The sequence below is a fragment of the Phascolarctos cinereus genome, unplaced genomic scaffold (genome assembly GCF_003287225.1).
Source record: "Phascolarctos cinereus isolate Bilbo 61053 unplaced genomic scaffold, phaCin_HiC Scaffold_2;HRSCAF=192, whole genome shotgun sequence".
NCBI lineage: Eukaryota > Metazoa > Chordata > Mammalia > Diprotodontia > Phascolarctidae > Phascolarctos > Phascolarctos cinereus.
The window spans coordinates 21,209,866-21,228,765 of record NW_027555625.1 but is presented as its reverse complement, the minus strand read 5'-3'; the positions used below and the strand labels follow the sequence as shown (position 1 = coordinate 21,228,765).

General features: G+C 42.3%; 1 protein-coding gene across 2 annotated transcripts; it reads right to left on the bottom strand.

Annotated features, from left to right (window-relative positions):
* Positions 1–545: 545 nt before the first annotated feature.
* Positions 546–18,731, bottom strand: LOC110218392 (C-type lectin domain family 4 member K-like). 2 transcript variants are annotated; one of them, XM_021001068.2, is made up of 6 exons: positions 18,589–18,731; positions 6,470–6,556; positions 4,430–4,498; positions 3,880–4,031; positions 2,324–2,439; positions 546–1,866 (listed from the first exon to the last, which is right to left on the bottom strand). In XM_021001068.2, the coding sequence occupies exons 1-6, from the start codon at positions 18,608–18,610 to the stop codon at positions 1,704–1,706; spliced, it is 609 nt and encodes a 202-aa protein (XP_020856727.1). In that variant the 5' UTR covers positions 18,611–18,731; the 3' UTR covers positions 546–1,703. The 2 variants fall into 2 exon arrangements, with proteins under 2 accessions (XP_020856727.1, XP_020856728.1); XM_021001069.2 differs by having other exon boundaries at positions 546–1,755; positions 18,589–18,726.
* Positions 18,732–18,900: the final 169 nt, after the last annotated feature.

Sequence of the window (18,900 nt, the reverse complement as noted above, 5' to 3'; positions counted from 1 at the left end):
GTAACAGGGCCCGCCTTATGAAAGCAAATCTCTTCCCACCACGCAACCAAGTTTCCACCCACCACTATCTCTTACCCCCTTAACTCAGAGGTGAGGCTTACATTCCAGGCCCGAAATTCAAAGACAAAGAAAGAGGCCAGAAGCCAAGGGCAAATGGCTCAGGTTGGGGGTAGGGCAGGGCTTATTCTTTTGATTAAGTGCTTAAAAACAGGTCTGAGTTGGGGAGGATTTTAAAAGTAATAATCAAGAATTATTTGACCCTTTGAGGAGCCTTCACTTCTGAGAGTTCATTTCTCACACTACCTTCTGAACTCATTACCTTAATTACACTGAGAAGTCTTCACTAGGGCACCCCATTCATGCAGAACAATTGAATTTTACTGAACTTTGGGAGTCTGAGTCAGGTAAAGGTGGTCTATGAAAAGGTCAGGAAGTTACAGTTTATTCATTCATTCATTCATTCATTCACAGTCATCAGAGAAGCATCTACAATGTACTCCATATACTTCGGGGCACCAGTATAGAGACAAAAATGGACATATGTCTACATCTGAATTCTTTTATTCAGCTATTTTATCTACCTGGAAGATAGTACATAGATCATCCAATGTTTTTGAAAAAGCAATGGCAGGATGTTGACTTGTTCTTAGGGACTTAGTGCAATCTTTGGTGACTTGTTCCAGGGACAGGTGTATGTTGGTAAATGTTTAACAAAAAAAGAAAAAAGATGTTCTCATGACACACATTTAAATATTATTAATACTTTCTTAAGCCTAGATAATCAACGAAACAATAAATCAGGTCTTGATTTGGAGCTATTGATTTCCAATGTGTGAAAATTTAACAATCAGCTCATCACACTCCTGCCCAGGATCATTTAAGAGCCATTTAAAAAATGTAAATGAGATCTTAGCAAAGGTTTGTATTTATATAGCTCTTAATGGTTTGCAAAGTGTTTATAAATCTACATCTATTTATCTATCTATATGTGTATGCATGTATACAAAATCTCATTTGTCATCTGTATGTATATACATATATATGTATTATATATAACACCACCCTTCCTATATAATCACATACCCTCACCTCCCCTTGTTCAGTATAGAGTCTTGATTGTTTATGTATGTTTTAATCTGACAGGGTGCCTTCCTCTTCCTGCATCTCCGGTAGGAAATAAAAGTAGCCAATCTTTGCCTCCAGCCCCTGGACAAAGAAAGGAGCCAGACTGGCCTTGAGGGGTATTTTAGAGCTAAGGTGAGCTGGGATCTTGTGATTTCCAGACCTAGTGATCAGTAGGTAGGAATCTTAGGATTTGTTCTCCTTGGGGGAGCAGGACAGCTGGCAAGTCCTGTCAGGCCCCTCTCTTCAAATTTGTTCCTCAGCTCACTGGGGAAGAGGAAAGAAGACTGGGCAGGAACTGCATGCACATGTGAGAGGCACCTGGAGAAATGAGTGAATGGTGAGGGCACAAGCCTGGGTGATTGCTCTAGCAATGATGACTAAGAGACGAAGGAGGGTCTATGGCTGCCTGAAGGCATAGGGACATCATTCGGCACAAGCGATCAGACATTGCATAGTCTTCTAGGTTCCTTTGGGGGAACTTGATATTGGAAAGGAAAACGGCACCCATAAACTCCAATGTCTGCTATCTGCCCCATTGCTTCTGGGGTGGGGGTCAGCAGCATTCAGGTGCCAGATGTTTATATGTTTGGGCACAGCCTAGATGACTCACAGTTCCACTTACAGATAAACCTGCAAGAAAATGTGCAAATGTAATTATTCCATGATTTTTGTGTCTTTGCCCAGAAATGGGCACAGTTATAATCTTCTTTTTCATTGCTTGGTTTCTCATTGGCCCAGAACCTGGAAAGACAGGAGATCATTGAAATGAGAGGGCTTAATCCTTCAAATTCCCAGTTGGTCACCAAATACTAACACAAACTTCATCTTCTAGGTTTGGACCCAGTTTCAGGGAGGCCTGGCCTCAGATGCTGCCACAGCCTGGTATCTCAGCAGTACCTACCTGCCCAGCCCACAGCCAGAGCCTAGAAAGATGGGCATAGGAGGCAAGCTTCCAGGGACACAAAGTCTAATCCCTTTCCCCTCCTCCTCACACCCAAGGCCATGCACTCTTCTAAGCTCTTCTCTCCCTGGGGCCACACACACACACACACACACACACACACACACACACACACACACAGCATACATTGCCATAGAGGCCACACTAAATGTTCAGCTTGAGTTTACTTTGGGGAAATCTCAAAGAGTCTCTTGGAGCAGAAGAGGGGAAGCGGGGCGGGAAGGGGATTGGACTCACTCTGTGCTTTGCGCTTCATCATATGGGGTCCCATCGGTCCATTGCCAGCCTAAAGCATTTTGGTTACTCAGTCCTATCCAATAGTAGGTACCATTGGCTTTTTCATAAAGAAATTTCTATGGAGCAAAAAGAATATTTTAATTTTTTTTATTTTGGGCTAGGCAATGGGGTTAGGTGACTTGCCCAGGGTCACACAGCTAGTAAAGTGTTATGTATCTGAGCCCGGATTTGAACTCAGGTCTTCCCGAATCCAGGGCAAGTGCTCTATGTATTGCACCACCTAGCTACCCCTAAAAGAGTATTTTTAAAGGGGTATCTTGTATGTTTGTGCACGTTTGAGTGTGTACTCATGTATCGATTGTGTATGCTTATGAGGATTCCAGTGTGTGTATGTGAGTACGTGTGTGTGTGCGTGTGTGTGTGCATGTATGGGTGCATATGTGTGCATGTGCATGTGTGTGTGTGCATGTTTCCTCAAACATAGGTCTGATCGCATCACTCCTCTGACCTTTACAATCCAAAGACTTCCTATTAACTCTAGGATCAAATGCAACTTTTTCTGCCTGACTTCTGTTTTCTGACCTATCTTTCCAGAATGACTGTGTATTACTTCCCAGCTAAACAGGGCAGTGGATAGAGCACCAGGCCTGAAGCCAGGAAGACTTGAGTTCAAATCCAGCCTCAGTTACTTACTATGTGTAACCTCGGACAAGTCATTTCACCCCTGTCTGTCTCCATTTCCTCAACTGTGAAATGGGTATAATAATAGCACTTACAGTTATGAGGATTTTTAAAACACTTAACACAGCACATGTGGTAGGCGTTATATAATGCTAATCGTTGCTGTTATTTACGCACCTTAAGGTCCAGTCAAACTGGCCTTTCTATTGCTCTTTGCAGATGACACATTCGCCATCTCCTTTGCACTGGCTGTCCCTCATGGATGGAAAATACTTCCTCGTCACCTCTGTCTCCTAGAATCCCTAATTTCCTTCCCAGTTCAGCTCAGATATCATCTCCATTAGATCTGTCCTCCCTTTTCAGCTGTTTGGGCTCTCCCACCCCACCCCACCCTGACAATCACCCTGTACTGATTTCGTAAAGATTTCTGTTTCTCTTGCACATGTAGCTGTTGTATAGTCTCTAAAGAGCTGGTCTCATAGCCACCAGTCCTGCCTTTTACACATACTGACTGTGTGATTTTGGGCCATAATAATATTGATAGCTAACATTTATATAGCACCTACGTGCCTGGCACTGTGCTAAGCACTTTACAATTATTATCTCATCTGATCATCACAACAGCTTGGGAGGTAGGTCCTATTATTATTATTCCCATTTTATAGATGAGGAAACCAAAGCAGAGCTTAAATGACTTATCCAGGGTCACACAGCTAGTCTATGCCTTTCTGTGTTTTCAATAAGCCCTAGCTATGTGTGAGACTATGTCTGGGTTGCTTGTAGACTGACAGAGAGTTAAAATGAGCTGCCTGTGGACACTCAACTTACTGACACTTCTACCTCCCACTTCTAGGGCCACCAAGGACAGCACTGACCTGTTGTTCCACTGAAGTCACTGAGACCAGGTGGGAGCCCTTCAATACACAGTACTGCTCAGCATCATTCCAGGACATTTTGCCACAGGAAAAGTAGTAGCGATTTCCACCGTGGATGATGCTACGCTCTGAGATTCTCTGAACAAGAATTTCTTGGGAAGAAAGAGGAATGAGAATGAGGAGAAGGGAGACCATAGCTGTGCAGGGCTCAGCTCTGCCTCTTGACCCAGAAATTGGCTGGCTACAGACTGGTGACCAAAGCTTGGTTAGTGGGAGCCAGAGTTAAACTATTATTGTCAGATCAAAAGCCTCTTGGGTCCAGGTGTGTCAAAGGGGGAGGCCATTGGTTGGGTTAGGGATGAGTACTTTTCACTTCTTCCCTTTTTCTGAAGTAGCCAGGAAGAGGGACAGTGAGGAAGCTAGCAAAGGAGGAACAGGGTGCCTGCACCTTGGATAACTCTCCATGTGACACTGAAGCTTGGGTAATGATGGGACTGGGCAGAAGCTTGGAGGTCAGTACAAAAGGTATTGAAGATGAGAGGGAACTCACGGTTTTGCTGTTTCAGAGCTGCATTGGAGACCTTGGCTCTCTCAAGTTGTCCATTTTTCCCTTGAAGATCTAGAGTCACAGGATCATAGCATTAGAAAGAGAAAAGCTCAGGGACAGGTATAGTCCAACTCAGTGAGCATTGAGAAGCCCCTGGAGTAGAGATTTGAGACCTGACTGCCATCCTGGGACTCACAGCTGAAAGGGATGAACATTCCATTTGGGTCCTAAGAATGATTTGAAGCCATCTAGGTCTTTGACTAGAATGGGGAATTGAGTCAGGTTCCTGAGTTCTGGAAGAGAAATGAATGGTCTTCAAGAGACAGACTGAGAAGAAGAAGGAGGAGCTCAGCAATGGAGCCACCAACAAGTGGTGTCAGAGCAACAAGGTGTGAAAAGGATTAAGCTGGAGCCCAACAGGGAGACATCAAGGAGGACCATTGAGGCATCTTGGATCAGAAGTCTTAGGCTGAAGCTACTTGTTGTATTGACCTTGGCAAGGACTAAGGGAAGTTTCCAGAAAAGGTCTTCTCTTCTCCCTACTTCCCCTCCCAGTGCCTGTCCATTAACAGACGCTGGAAGATGTCTCACTCATTTCTTTTCCTCTGTGTTTCATGGTAACCTGAGCTTTTCCTCAGCCATAGAGAGATCAGAAATTAGCTAGAGATAAGCATTTATTCAAATGAGAGCAGAGATACAAATATTTGCCTAAATGTTAACTATTTTCCTAACTGGGGCTCTGAGCTATTGTGACTATACTTCTAGCATTTTATTAAATTTAAACTCCATAAAGCATCAAAAGAGGAGACTCCAGGGATCTGAGATATCATTACATTATCTCTAGATTTTTTAAAAAAAAAGATAATTATTATTACAGAGTATGGAAATTAAAAGCTGAGAGACAAAGCAATAGAAAGGAGACAGCAATAATGATTACCAGCCTGACAGCTATGCCTTCCAAAGTAAGAGCTGTAACCACCAGCTTTACATTCCGTTGAGAGGAAACAACATGGAAACAGAGAAGAGTGACAGTGTGGTACAAAAGAAAGATGGAAAGATCTGGAGCCAGAGGACCTGGGTTCCAATCCTATGTGATTGGTAGGTTTTAGAGACAGCATTTGAGCCTGGGTCTTCCTGCCTCTCCAGGCTAGCATTTCTGACACCTTATGGGGATCCCTGGACTGTTGGTCAGTTCCCAGGTCCTGTTCAGCCAGACTGGCCTTCTGGTTGTTCCTCTCACATGACTTGACATTTCCCATCTCAATGCCTTTGCATGGGCCATCCATCATACCTGGAATATGCTCCCTCCTCTTACAATCCATTTGTTGTTTTTGTTGAGTTATTTTTCAGTTGTGTCTGACTCTTCATGATCCCATTTAGGATTTTCTTGGCAAAGATACTGGAGTAGTTTTCCATTTCTCTCTCCAGCTCATTTTACAGCTGGGGAAACTGAGGCAAACAGGGTTAAGTGACTTGCCCAGAGTCACACAGCTAGTGCGTGTCAGGCTAGGTTGGAACTCACAAAGATGAGTCTTCCTGACTCCAGGTCTGGCACTCTATCTGCTGTGCCACCTAAGTGCCCAAAAGCTTCACTTCATTCAAAGGCTCAACTCAAGGACTATCATATCCTACAGGAGCCCTTTTCTGATCCCTGCCCCCAGGTAGTTGGGGCTTCCACAGACACAACTCAAAATTATTTCGTCTGTGTTTGGTGTACATTAATACGTACGTGTATTTTCTTCTGACAAAATGTCAGCTCCTTGAGGGCGGGGATTCTCAACTTTTAACTTTGTATGCACCATGCCTGGCATACAGTAGGTGCTTAATAAGTGATTCGTTTATTACATTTCCATGTTCCTCTTTTTCCATCTCAGGTGATTGAGCAGAGAAGCCATCTGTGGAGTCCCAATCACCCCCTGACCCCTATGTCACTCTAGACTCTGCTCCCTCCCAAGATTCACTCTGGTGCTTTCTCCCAGTCTGATCAGAGAAAGACGTTTAAGCCTGCAGCCTTTCAGACCATGGTGTTAGGTGAGAACTTACATAGAATAACCACAACTTTAAGGGCAGCAGCCAGTGCAATAGCCAAAAGTGCCAGGGCAGCCTGGACGATCCTTAGCTTCCTGAAGGCTGAGCAAGGGAGAGAGAGAGAAAAGAGTCATTAGCAGTGTTTGGGGGCTGTGGCTTCCAAACACAGAGCCCACCCAGCATCTCCATCACTTGGATGTCCTGACTATAAGATCACAACTTCAGGTCTGGAAGAGGCAAAATAAGCCAGCCTAATCCTTTGACTGCTGTGGAAACTGAGGCCCAGATATGTGAAGAATCTTACCCAATATCATAGAGATAATATGTGTCATAGGTGGGATTTGGACCCAGGTCCCCTGAGTCCAAATCTAAAGCTCTTTCAGCTGCCTCGCAATATTTCTAAGGTAGACCCAGGATCAAGGTTTTACCAGAAGTTATTTATCTGATGAGATACATGCTTACGGTGCTTGGCAAACCTTAAATGCAATATAAATGTAACTATTATTATTATTATGTTTTGTTTCCTCTTTACATTTGTGTCTGATTCATACATGAGACAACAGTTACCTGCAATCCTTCCATAAGTCTTTCTGCGTCCCTCCTCTTCCCCAAAAGGTCAATGGCTCCCTATTGTCTTGTACAGTCTATCACCATCCTCATTCTCTGGTCTTATCCCAAATTACTCCCTTCCCCCTCAGTACAGCTTATGCTCCAACTAACCTGGACCACTCTGTGCTACCAGCCCAGCTCCCTGCCTGTGCACATGTGGTAAACTCCTGGCTCAGTGACTTTGTGCTCTCTTCATCCCTGAAATCACCTCCCTCTTTGTCGCTTCTCATCAAAGTCCTAGTCATCTCTGAGAGGTCAGTTCAAACCCCCTTCTCCTCTTGGAAGCCTTATCTAGTCTCCCCTGTTGCTAAGAGCCGTTTTTGCCTCTGCAATCCCATGGCCCTTTACTGTTCACCTCTAGGATGCTTTGGGCCTGGATCATGGTGTGTTAGAGCTGCCCATAATTGGTGTCTGATCCGGTAACTAACCCTTGGACTCCACAAGGACAAGGACCACATCTTACCATGACTTTTGGATCTACACGGGATCTACACTTGTGTGCCCATAGTTCTGCACACAAGAAGTGCTTTCACTCACTCACTTATTCATTCATTCATTCAGCAAATCTTTTTATGAAGTACCTCTTGTATTCAGAGCACATTAGTAAGCGTCTTCTGTGTGCAGGGCCCCATGCTAGAGCCTGGGGGAAGAAGGAAGTTTAGAGAAGACATAATTCTCATCTTAATGGAGTGGGATAATACACAAACACAGATAACTGTACATCACACTGTCATTAAAAAGTGTCTCATTCACTCCACACATTTATTGAATAGAATTGAGTTGAATTCAGAGACTACTATAGTACTGTCACATCTTTCTCCCTGACACGATCCACCTTAACCTTCACTTGAGCTCTTTGAGAAAGTTAATCAACCTGCCCAGGAAAATACAAATATTCCATGACATGATTGGAGGCTGTAGAGACAGCGAAGACAGGTGGAGCCATAATGGCACAGTGGAAAGAGTCCTGTTTCTGAAGTCAGAGGTCCTGGGCTCAAAACCCACCTTTGGTGCCTTATTACTTGTGTGACCTTAGCTAAGTCACTTCACTTCTGTGCCTCAGTTTCCTCACCTGTAAAATGATGGAACTTGATAGCCTCTGAAGTCTGTTACAGGTCTATGATTTTAAATAAAAGAATGTTGTTGCTCTCAAAAAAACATAAAATCCCAAAGGTATGGAGGAGAAGAAATATCCATACAACATCATATAAGACACTGTAAGTTACTATGTCAACATGCCAGGTCCCAATTCAAAGCATAATGGGAATTGAGAGATGGGGAAGACTTGCCTCTTCTGGAGAAGTCAGTCATTCATCAGTGGAGAGAGTGAGACTTGCATTGCATCTTGATTGATGAAGTGCTTAGCATGGCTAGCACAAGAAAAGGAACATGATATATCCTGAGGACAAAGAGGGGGAGCCTTCCTTGGCCAGAGAAGGTTCCCGTTGAGGGCTAGTGGCAGCTAAGTTGCAGCCACATATTGGAGAGCCCTGAAGGCTAGTCTAGGAAGCTTATGTTCTTTTCTGTAGGAAGAAATTGGCCAGAGCTTGTGGAGGAGGGAAGAGGTGACGGTGTGAGGTGCTAAGGTATTCTGAGGTCTGCTTGTGTCCACCCTACTCTGATTGCCTCTGAAGATAGATAACCCAAGGGGAGCAAGGTGAACAATGTGGGTTTCTCTAATTGAATCATCTGATTTTCTCTTTGTTTCTTTAGTTGTTTTATTATGTTATAAAGGTATTATGTGCTTCTGTCTTGTGTTTACTATCAAATATATTTAGCCATATCTCTCTCCTTCCTTCTCCTAACCCTACTACAATGATAGACTATTTAGGGGCTAGGGAAGTACAAAAAGGTAGCTGGAGATCAGCTGCAAGGAGGAAAACATGGACAGAACTAATGAAATAATTGAGTGTTCGCTTACTGATTATGTTGGTTGCTTCTGTTGGTGTTAGGTCATGAGAAGAATATCTTAATATCCAATTAAAGGCTAAGCAGATTGCAGCATCCTATTTACAGAAAAGGCAAGGGTCTACCCTAAAACATTTTGGTCATGAGCTTCCCAGGATGGAGCACTCATACAGAAGATACAAGTGGTATATAACCAGTTTGCTACACGCCAGTGAGCCACCAGGGGAAGGCACAAGACCATGGACCTTACTTCAAACATGTATAGGGGGCAAGGAGAATTTTGCTGTGACCTAAAGAGGATGTGTGATAGTAGAAGTGAAAGGGCTGGAGGAGTAGGTGTCCATTTTCCAGGTTATCAGGAGGAAGAAAGTATTCCTTGAAAGAATGTAAGAAGTGCTTCAAGGAAAATCCCCAGGAGAAAAAGAAGGTGAGGAGACATGAGGAAAGTCTCACCTGTACCATGAAATTGGAGGATGAAAGAATGGGACACTAGGAAGGAAGGGAAGAAGAAAGAGTCCTGACCTTCTGGAACAAATAATATGACACTTTTCCTGGACAGAGGGAGTTGAGCCATTCTAGAAGAAGCAGCTTCTTGCATTTGTGATGGTGGAGGGTGATGTATGATCCCAAGTGAGTGGGCATCTAGTCATGGATAACAGGAGAACACATGAAGAAGGGGGTTAATGTCTCCATTCTAAGGGATATGATTTTTCCTCACACAAGCAAGAAGATTCCTTTCCTTTCAAGATAAGTATCTGGATTGTGGTGGAGAGCTTTTGGAGATTTGTCAGATTTCACAACCACTACATACTTCTAGTGTTTGGTATGGGGGCAAATACATTCATGATGCCACCAGAAAAATCCTGAAAAGTATTGCTAAGAATTATGAAATTCTAGGGTAAAATACTGAAACTTTTAGGGACATAGGTGGTGTTTTCACCCCAGCTAAGTAAAGATAAGGGGATTCAGAAGAGAAAGTAGATTTGGGTAGTGAGCATATGGCTAAGAAGATGATATCTGAGAATGGAATTTGGACTTTTGGGCTATAGCTAAATACATCAATACAAAAGGCTCTTGACCAGGGATGGAGTATATCTAACAAGGGCTGTTAAGAAACATATTTATCTGGGGATAATACAAGCACTTTTTTTCACAGCATTCTTGTAAAAATAGAGTGAGATCATATATACATACATATACATATATGCATATATATATATATATAGCACTTTGCAAACCTTAAAGTACTATTATTATTATAATTCATTTTCCTTCCTGATGGTTTCCTCAATCCTATCTTTTTGCTGCATCAAAGAATTATTATAGATTTTTATCATTCCATTTTTATATTCCCCACTTTCCTAATATGAACTCCTCCCATCTGGACCATAATCTAATTTTTATTTTTAAGTATTTCTTTATACTTTTCTTTCTTTCCCTTATCTGGTGGCACTTTCAGATCCCGGGCCTCCTGGGATAGTGTCTGATTATATTTTAAGAAATAGTTGCTTCGGTAGCATTACTTTAGTGACTCTTGCCATTTAAGCCAGCACTAGCTGGGAAATCATCAGCTGTTTTTCATTATTTCAGCAAAAACTGTTTTGTCAAGATGGAACAAACTAGGCACGAGTTTCTATATTTAATTTCTGTGGGAAGGTCAATTGCATTTGAAGGAATTTATACTCAGATTACACCGTGTCTAGTACACAGTACGTAATTAATAAACACTTGGTGATTAACTGATCTCCATGTCATAATACCACAACATTCTCCAAGGATTGGTTAACATTCATCTTATTCTGGCATTGAAATAAAAATAGCATGAAAGAATGTTAACCAACTTAACAACTGCAGCTTTTTTTAGAAGACAATTTTGTCTTTTTTCTAGAAAGGACTATTTGATGACTAATACAGTTAAAACCCTCTTATGTATAAGTGTTAATGTCATGACAAATATTAGTAGCTTTTATAGCAAAAGTCTGGTCAGTACTCTTTGAATTTTGTAGTTTTTACCTATGGATTCACTAGATAACAGCAATAGCTAGCATTTATGGAATAGTTTAGAGTGGGTAAAGCACTTTACAAATAAGGTCTCATTTGATCCTCACAACAATTCTGGGGGGCAGGTGATTTATTAGCCTTATTTATAAAACTGAGGCAAACAGAGGTTAAATGATTTCCCCAGGGTCATATAGCTAGTAAAAGTTTGAGGCCAGATTTGAATCAGGTCTTCCTAACTCCAGGTCCAGTACTGCCTTAGATTATGATTACAATATGAGAATCAAGTCAAATTAAACATTTATCTAGTGCTTTCCAGGCACAGTGCTATGTTCTGAGGCTACAAAGAAAGGATGCAAACAACGTTTGCCGTCAAGAAATTCACAGTCTAATGGGAAGACACAAGCAAACAACTCACAGATTGTTCATCCTTCATTCTGGAAGAGGACCATGACATCAGGAAGGTGATGCCATGACATGCAAGTGAGTTGGATTTAACTGTGCAAAGTTACCAGCCTCACTTTCTCCTTTGGAGCTATCTAGGTCCAGGGGCAAAATATAGATCAGGACAACTGAAGATGGCCCCAGATACAGTGGAAGACGTTGGTCTTCTTAGGTCTTTTAAGGTCTTTAACGGATCTCAGTTTGACAGAGGCAATGCCCATTCAATGATTAAGTCTAGGTAAGGAATGAGGCAAAGAATGGCCCCCTTTACCTAGACAGAGACAATTGCTATTTATACTTACTCTGAGCCATCAGGGCCTAAACAATGACTAGGTAGACCTCGGGTTAGGATCTATTGTTGGCCAATCAATGAGAGCCAGAGTGAATTGGATTTAAGGCATGGTCCTATGCAAACACTTACTCATGGAGAGGATATACGCGAGATAAATTAGGGATAATCACAGACAAAAAGTACTAAAATTAGGAAGATCAGGAAGGGCTTCCTGCAGAACACAGGGCATCATTTACAACTTGAAGGAAGCCACGAAGACCAGGAGTGGAAATGAGGAGGGAGAACATTCCAAGCATGAGATTATGAAGAGACCATATGGATATATGGGGGTGGGTGGCACAGTGGAAAGAGTGCCAGGTCTGGAGTCAGGTAGACTCATCTTCCTGAGTTCAAATATGGCCTCAAACACTTACTAGCTGTGTAACGCTGGGCAAGTCACTTCACCCTATTTGCCTCAGTTTCCTCACCTGCAAAATGAGCTGGAGAACAAAATGGCAAACCACTCCAGTATCTTTCCCAAGAAAATCACAAATGAGATCACAAAGATTCCTACACAACTGAAAAATAACTGAAGATATGATAGGAGGTTCTTGTGTGAGGAACAACAAAGTTCATGTCATTGGATCACATGAATCATGAAGGAGACCAAGGTGTAAGAAGACTGGAAGTGTAAGAAGGAGGCAGATTATGAAGGGCAAACATCACTGGAAAGTGTATCTCAAACATCGGAGGCCAAATCTTCTTTTGTATTTGAGAAAAAATGTAAATAGTCTTTTATCTCACTTGTCACAAGGGATGAGTCCTAAATTGAATCTACTTAAAAGCAAGAAATGTTGATTATTTCCTGGTACACCTTCCTACCCATCAAAGTGACTAGATAATGCTATACTTGGCTTTAAAGGAGTGAATTAAGTGCATTAGAAAATGTGAGTTTCTTCGCCTACAATTGCTGGAGCATTTTGAGAACTCCACCCTACCCCACCCCCCATAATAGAAATGCTCTAACATAACCTTGTGAAGGAGGCATGAAACATTCATTCTCAGTCCTGTGTCTTAAACAGCTTCATGTTGTTGTTCAATGGTACCAAATGGTTTTGTCTTCAGGCATTGCTCCAGTCTGTGCTCTCACAGCGTACGCTCATTTGAAATTGTCTTAGCTAAGCATGGTGTGTGTATTACTTTAAATAAAATCTTAACATGAAAGAGAAAAAAAAAAGCTTTTGCCTAGAGTCTATATGATGCAGAGAGCTTTAAACTTCAAAGAAAATGGGAGGGAGAACACTTTCCACATAACTCAGGCACCATAGAGAGGATAAATTATAACAGGAAGAAGAAAGGTAGATGAAACAAGATGATCTCCAAGAAGACAGCCGTCAATAACACCCCATGTCGTCAGATGCTTATGTACAAATCTAGGGAAATAATAATCTGTACAATAATCCTATAATATAGGTACTACCATTACCCCCATTTTACAGATGAGGAAACTGAGGCTGAGAGAGGTTAAGTGGCTTTCCCAGGGTCACATAACCAATAAATGCCCAAGGAAGGATTTGGATCCAGATTGTCCTGACCCAAAACATCCTAATGGAAGAAGGAAAACTTGACTTCCTAGATATCCCTGAGTCATGATGGGATGATTTCTATAACTTGGAATATGTCTCTGGAGGAACAGAATAGGTAAATGTGCTGATCATACACTATTATGCTGTAAGAAGATATATCCTTTTGAGGAAATCCAGTAACCCAAGGTAAGAAGTATGATGAAGGAAGAACACTTGGATGAAGAGCAAGGGAGGGGGAAAGAGGAGCAATATGATTAGGTGGATATGCTCCACCCCACCCGGATTGAAGGAGAAGTGATGAGTTGGGGAAACATGACAAATCCGGCACTAAAGCATGATATTGTGGTGGCTGGGACTTTGAGCATCCTAATGCACTCTGGAGCTCTGTCTCTGCCAAAAGCAGAGCAGTTGATAAACAAACGTATGACTTCCCTAAATGATCACTTCATGCTTCCAAAAGTTGGAGGAAGTGACAAGGAGAAGTGCTATTATGGGCTTGCTCCTGACCCACATGGAGGAACTCTTTGAAATAGAAATACAGGAACCTTGTGGGCAAAGGATTGTAACATCACAGAGAGATGAACAAGAGAGGCCAGCCAGGCACAGGCTGACTGATACCTCACTTTGGAGAGGGCAGCACAAGCATTCAGGGCAGGGATAGAGATTGTGCCTTGACTTCAGTGACACAGCTTGGAAATATTAGAACCAGGACTCCCTGCCCCCCACCCCCCATCCCAGGCTTTTGGCTTCCAATACTAGGGATCTTTCCAATCCAGCCTGCTTCCTCTCCTACAGATGAACCTCTGATACAGAACAAAAGCAAAAGTCTCAGTGCAGTTAGGGCTGGGCTACAGTAGTGGGTATGTGGTCATATATTTAGTGGCTTTCTTTCTCACTTCCTATGTAAAGGGTCAGAATGGTACACTGATTAGAATGCTAGCCTTGAAACTAAGAGAGACCTTGAGAGTGTCCTTCTATCCCTTCTTCTGACCACCATGTGAGCACTTGCCTTATGTGAGTTCTCCATAAAAAAAGTCTTTTTTTTTTTTTTTGCCAAGGGTACATTTGGCATTCAAACAACATGGCCAGCCCATCAGAGTTGTCCTCTCCATAGTAGAGTTTGAATGCTTGGCAATTTGGTTCAAGAAAGGACCTCAGTGTCTGGTAGCTTATCCAGCCAGGTGATCGTCAGAATCTTCCTAATACAATTCAAATTTTGCCTGAAAGACTCTTTTATGGAGAACTCACACAGGGAAAGTGCTCATGTGGTGGTCTGATGAAGCAATATGAGGACCCTCTCAAGGTCTCTTTCGAGAATTTGAGAATTGATTGCATGCTTGGAAGACACTGGCACAGGACTGTCCAGCATGGTGTGCCCGCATCAGAGGAGGGACTGTGCTCTACAAGCAAAGCAGAATTGAAATAGCTCAAAAGAAACATGAGATGCACAAATTTAAGGAACTCACTCCACATGTTCACACAGACTATTTGTGGCAGAGCATTCTGAGCCCATGCTGGTCTGATCAGCCACAGCTGGGCGCATTGTAATGTGACTTTAACACATCGATGTCATCTTGGTCCTCTTCAAGAATGAAGGACAACAACTAACCAACCAAGCCTTGAAACTACAAAAACTTGGATTCAAGGCCTACCTCTGACGAATGTTGCCTTTGTGACCTTGGGCAAATCATTTAATCTTTCGATGATCTAGGTCAGAGGGACAAACACATCCCCAAGGGGCCCACAATACACTCCCAAGTGGGGCCAAATCAGATTAAAATGTAATTGGGAAATATTTAACAAAATAAATAAAAATAAAATAGAACACAGATAATGTTAATACGTGGTTTTCTAAGGCAATAATGTGGCCTTTGGGGATCCCTAGGTATGGTTTGGTGGTCCTTGAGTTTGACATTACTTCTCTTGGTGATTCTTATGAGAGGTTGGGTTTTTCCCTAGCACTTTTGCTCACAAGCCTCCAACCAGTGTGCTCTCCATTGGTTACCAGCCAGTGACATTTAATTAGCTTTTAGAGAAGGGTATTATTGAGAACAGAAGAATTTATGACAAGAAGAGATAGAGAACATTATGAAATGCAAAATGGATAATTTTGATTACAGTAAATTGAAAAAATTTTGTACAAACAAAGCCAATGCAACCAAGATTAGGAAAGAAGCAGAAAACTGGGAAAGAATTTTTACAACCAGTATCTCTGATAAGGACCTCATTTCTAAAATACATAAAGAACTAAGTCAAATTTATAAGAATACAAGTCATTCCCCAATTGATAAATGGTCAGAGGATATGAACAGGCAGTTTTCAGATGAAGAAATTAAAGCTATCTATAGTCATATGAAAAAATGCTCTAAATCACTATTGATTAAAGAAATGCAAATCAAAACAACTTTGAGGCATTAAATCACACCTCTCAGGTTGGCTAACAAGACAAAACAGGAAAATTATAAATGTTGGAGAAGATGGGAGAAAATTGGAACATTAATACATTGTTGGTAGAGTTGTGAACTGATCCAACCATTTTGGAGAACAATTTGGAACTATGCCCAAAGGGCTATAAAAATGTGCATACCCTTTAACCCAGCAATACCACTTCTAGGGCTGTATCCTAAAGATATCCCAAAATGGGGAAAGGACTCACATGTACAAAAATATTTATGACAGCTCTTTTTGTGGTGGCAAGGAATTGGAAATTGACAGGATGCCCATCAATTGGGGAATGGATGAATAAGTTGTGGTATATGAATGTAATTGAATATTATTGTGCTATAAGAAACGATGAGCAAAGAGACTTCAGAAAAACCTGGAAAGACTTGTATGGTCTGATGCTGAGTGAAGTGAGCAGAACCAAGAGGACTTTGTACACAATAACAGCCATGTTGTGCAATGACTGATATTGATAAACTTAACCCTTCCCAGCAATACAAGGATCTAAGACATCTCCAAAAGTCTCATGATGGAAAATGCTATCCACATCCAGAGAAGGAACTGTGGAGTTTGAATGCAGATCGAAGCATACTCTTTGCTCTTTTTTCCCTTCTGTTTTGTTTATCCTTTCTTGTGGTTCCTCCTATTGGTTCTAATTCTTCTTTACAACATGACTATTGTGAAAATATATTTAGTAGGAATATATATGTAGAACCTATATCAGATTGCATGCTGTCTGGGAGAAGGAGGTGGAGAGGGAGGGGGAGAAAATTAAAAACTAAAAAGCTTATGGAAGTGAATGTTGAAAACTAAAAATAATGTAAAAAAATTTTAAAAGTCTAAAAAAAAGAAAAGGGTATTACTAAAGTGTCCTAGTAGGCTCAGTTGGTGCAAAAACATTTTCCCAATCAAAGACCTACTCTCACCCACATACAATTTTCCTGGGTTAGTTAGCTCAAATATAGATGCCTAAAGGGTAACTCATAACTCTTCATTATTGGGGGCCCTTTTGTGCTCATAGCATCCTCATGAATTCCTCTGAGATGGAGCTCTATTAGGCTGTGCCTTTGCATGGTCCTGAACTATACTTCCCTCTTCTTGCTTCCTGAAGCTGCCTTTCCTTGATATATCTACTTTGTCCTTTCTCAAGTCTGGAATGGTCTCTATGATGAATAATCAATGTAAAAGTTGGGGGCAGGGAGTGTGATATTACCTTTGGGATCACTTCCCCTGCCCTGACTCCCTTGATGCCCATTAGCTCACACTGAGGCACAAGGGTTCTTCCCCTTCAAGAAAGGAGAAGCTTGGCTTCCTCCCTGTGGGACTCCTTTATCTAATATACTTAGGCCCAGACGTGTGTATAATTCTTTCAAGTAATCCAAGTATAATTCCCTTTTAGCACCACCTAATCACATGTAGTGGCTCAGAGCACTTCATTTCTCCCAAGCTGATTAAGATTCAGTCCAGAAATCTGGACCCCTGAATCCACATGAATTCTACTTATCTAGATCTCCACTTATGCCATACAAGGTTCTTGATCTCAGGGACTGTTTTATTTTCCTCAACTGTCCTGGTCTAACACAGGGCCTGGCACAAGATAGGCATCACCCATTGGTGGAGTAATCTAGTCAAAGAGTCATAGAATCACAGAATTTCAGTGTTGAAAGGGACCTTTATCCATCTAGTTCAGCCCATAGCCAGAGGGCATCACCATTAAAACGCGCATGATGATTGGTCTTTCATCCTCAGCCTGAAAAATGCTGTGGATAGAGGACACACCATCTCTCCAGGCTGAACACTCTGGGACAACTCTCATCACTAGAAAGCTTTCCCCAACATTAAACCTAAACTGGTCCATTTCTCCTGGCTCTATCCCTTGGAACACATTAGGCCTTTAAAGACTTGAACATGGCTGGAATCCCCCCCATCCCCCAGTCTTCTCCCATTAAAATTCTCTAATCTTCATATGAAACAGACTCAAGGCCCTTCAGCTTCCTGGTTGCCCTCCTTGGAATAATCTCCCACTTGTCCATCTTCTTCTTAAACTGTGGAGCCCAGGATCTGACATATGACTCCCAATGCAGTCTGACAAGGGCCAAGTACACCTTATTCACATTATAGATGGAAGGGATCCCAGAAAACTTCTAGTCTCAGAAACAGGATGTTGTAGTAAGAAAGGACCTTAGAGACTCTCTGATCCATTACCCACTCATCCCTTCCCTGTTTTATAGATAAAGAAAAACTGAGGCTCAAAGAAGACTACACAGCTTGGGAGTAGTAGAGCCAGGATCCAACACCAGGTAAATTACTTTAAGCCCATCTTACACCCCAATGCCTCTCTGGCTATAGGCACCTGCCTTGTCTGCTCTACTAGAATGTAAGCTGCTTGAGGATGTAGACTACAGCTCACTGTTTCATTGTCCCAAACCTTAGTACAAGACACAAGGTCTACTTGGGGTGGAGTGAGGGGAGCAGGGGAATATTTTGTGAACAAATTCCTTTTCGTAAGAGATTGCCAAGCCTCAGGCTGCTCTCTCTTCTATTCCCTCACCCTTCTGACTCCTTAAGAAAACTTCATCCACCCTCAAAACAGACAGTTGTCAGGATGGGGCTCAAGTGAATCAGCCTTGAGGCTGCTTGGTCTAATGAATAAAGGGCTGGATTTAGAGTTAGGACAACCTGGGTTTGAATTTCACCCACTGACTTATTGTATAACCCTGAGCAAGACATTCTCTGGACTTTAATTTCCTCACCTACAAAATGAGGGGGCTGGACTTGGTGACCTCTAAGATACCTTCCAGATCTAGGTCTCTGGTTCTGGTTTTCCAGAGACTTGTCCTCTTCTCCACCCATCCCAGGGATCCCCAATGCCTCACCCTTTTCAGTCTGAGGTACCATGTTTCTCTGGGTCGTGTTTTCTGAGATTCTCCCTCTGTCTATCTTGTCTTCTCCCTAGGAGCAGCCTGGTCAGTGGGAGTTACTTCTTGACTCTGGGTCTCGGGAGGGAGAGCAGTACCTTTGCCCTCATCAGAGCGATGGAAGAGGAAGTGACAGATCTGGACATCTGGCTCCCTTACTTCCTCCCCATTGTTCCTGTAGAAACCCTACATAAATCAGGGCAGGATGGGCCCAGAGAGAGGGTGTTCTGGCTGTTCCCCATCCTTTATCCCTGAGTCAGTGGGTTTACT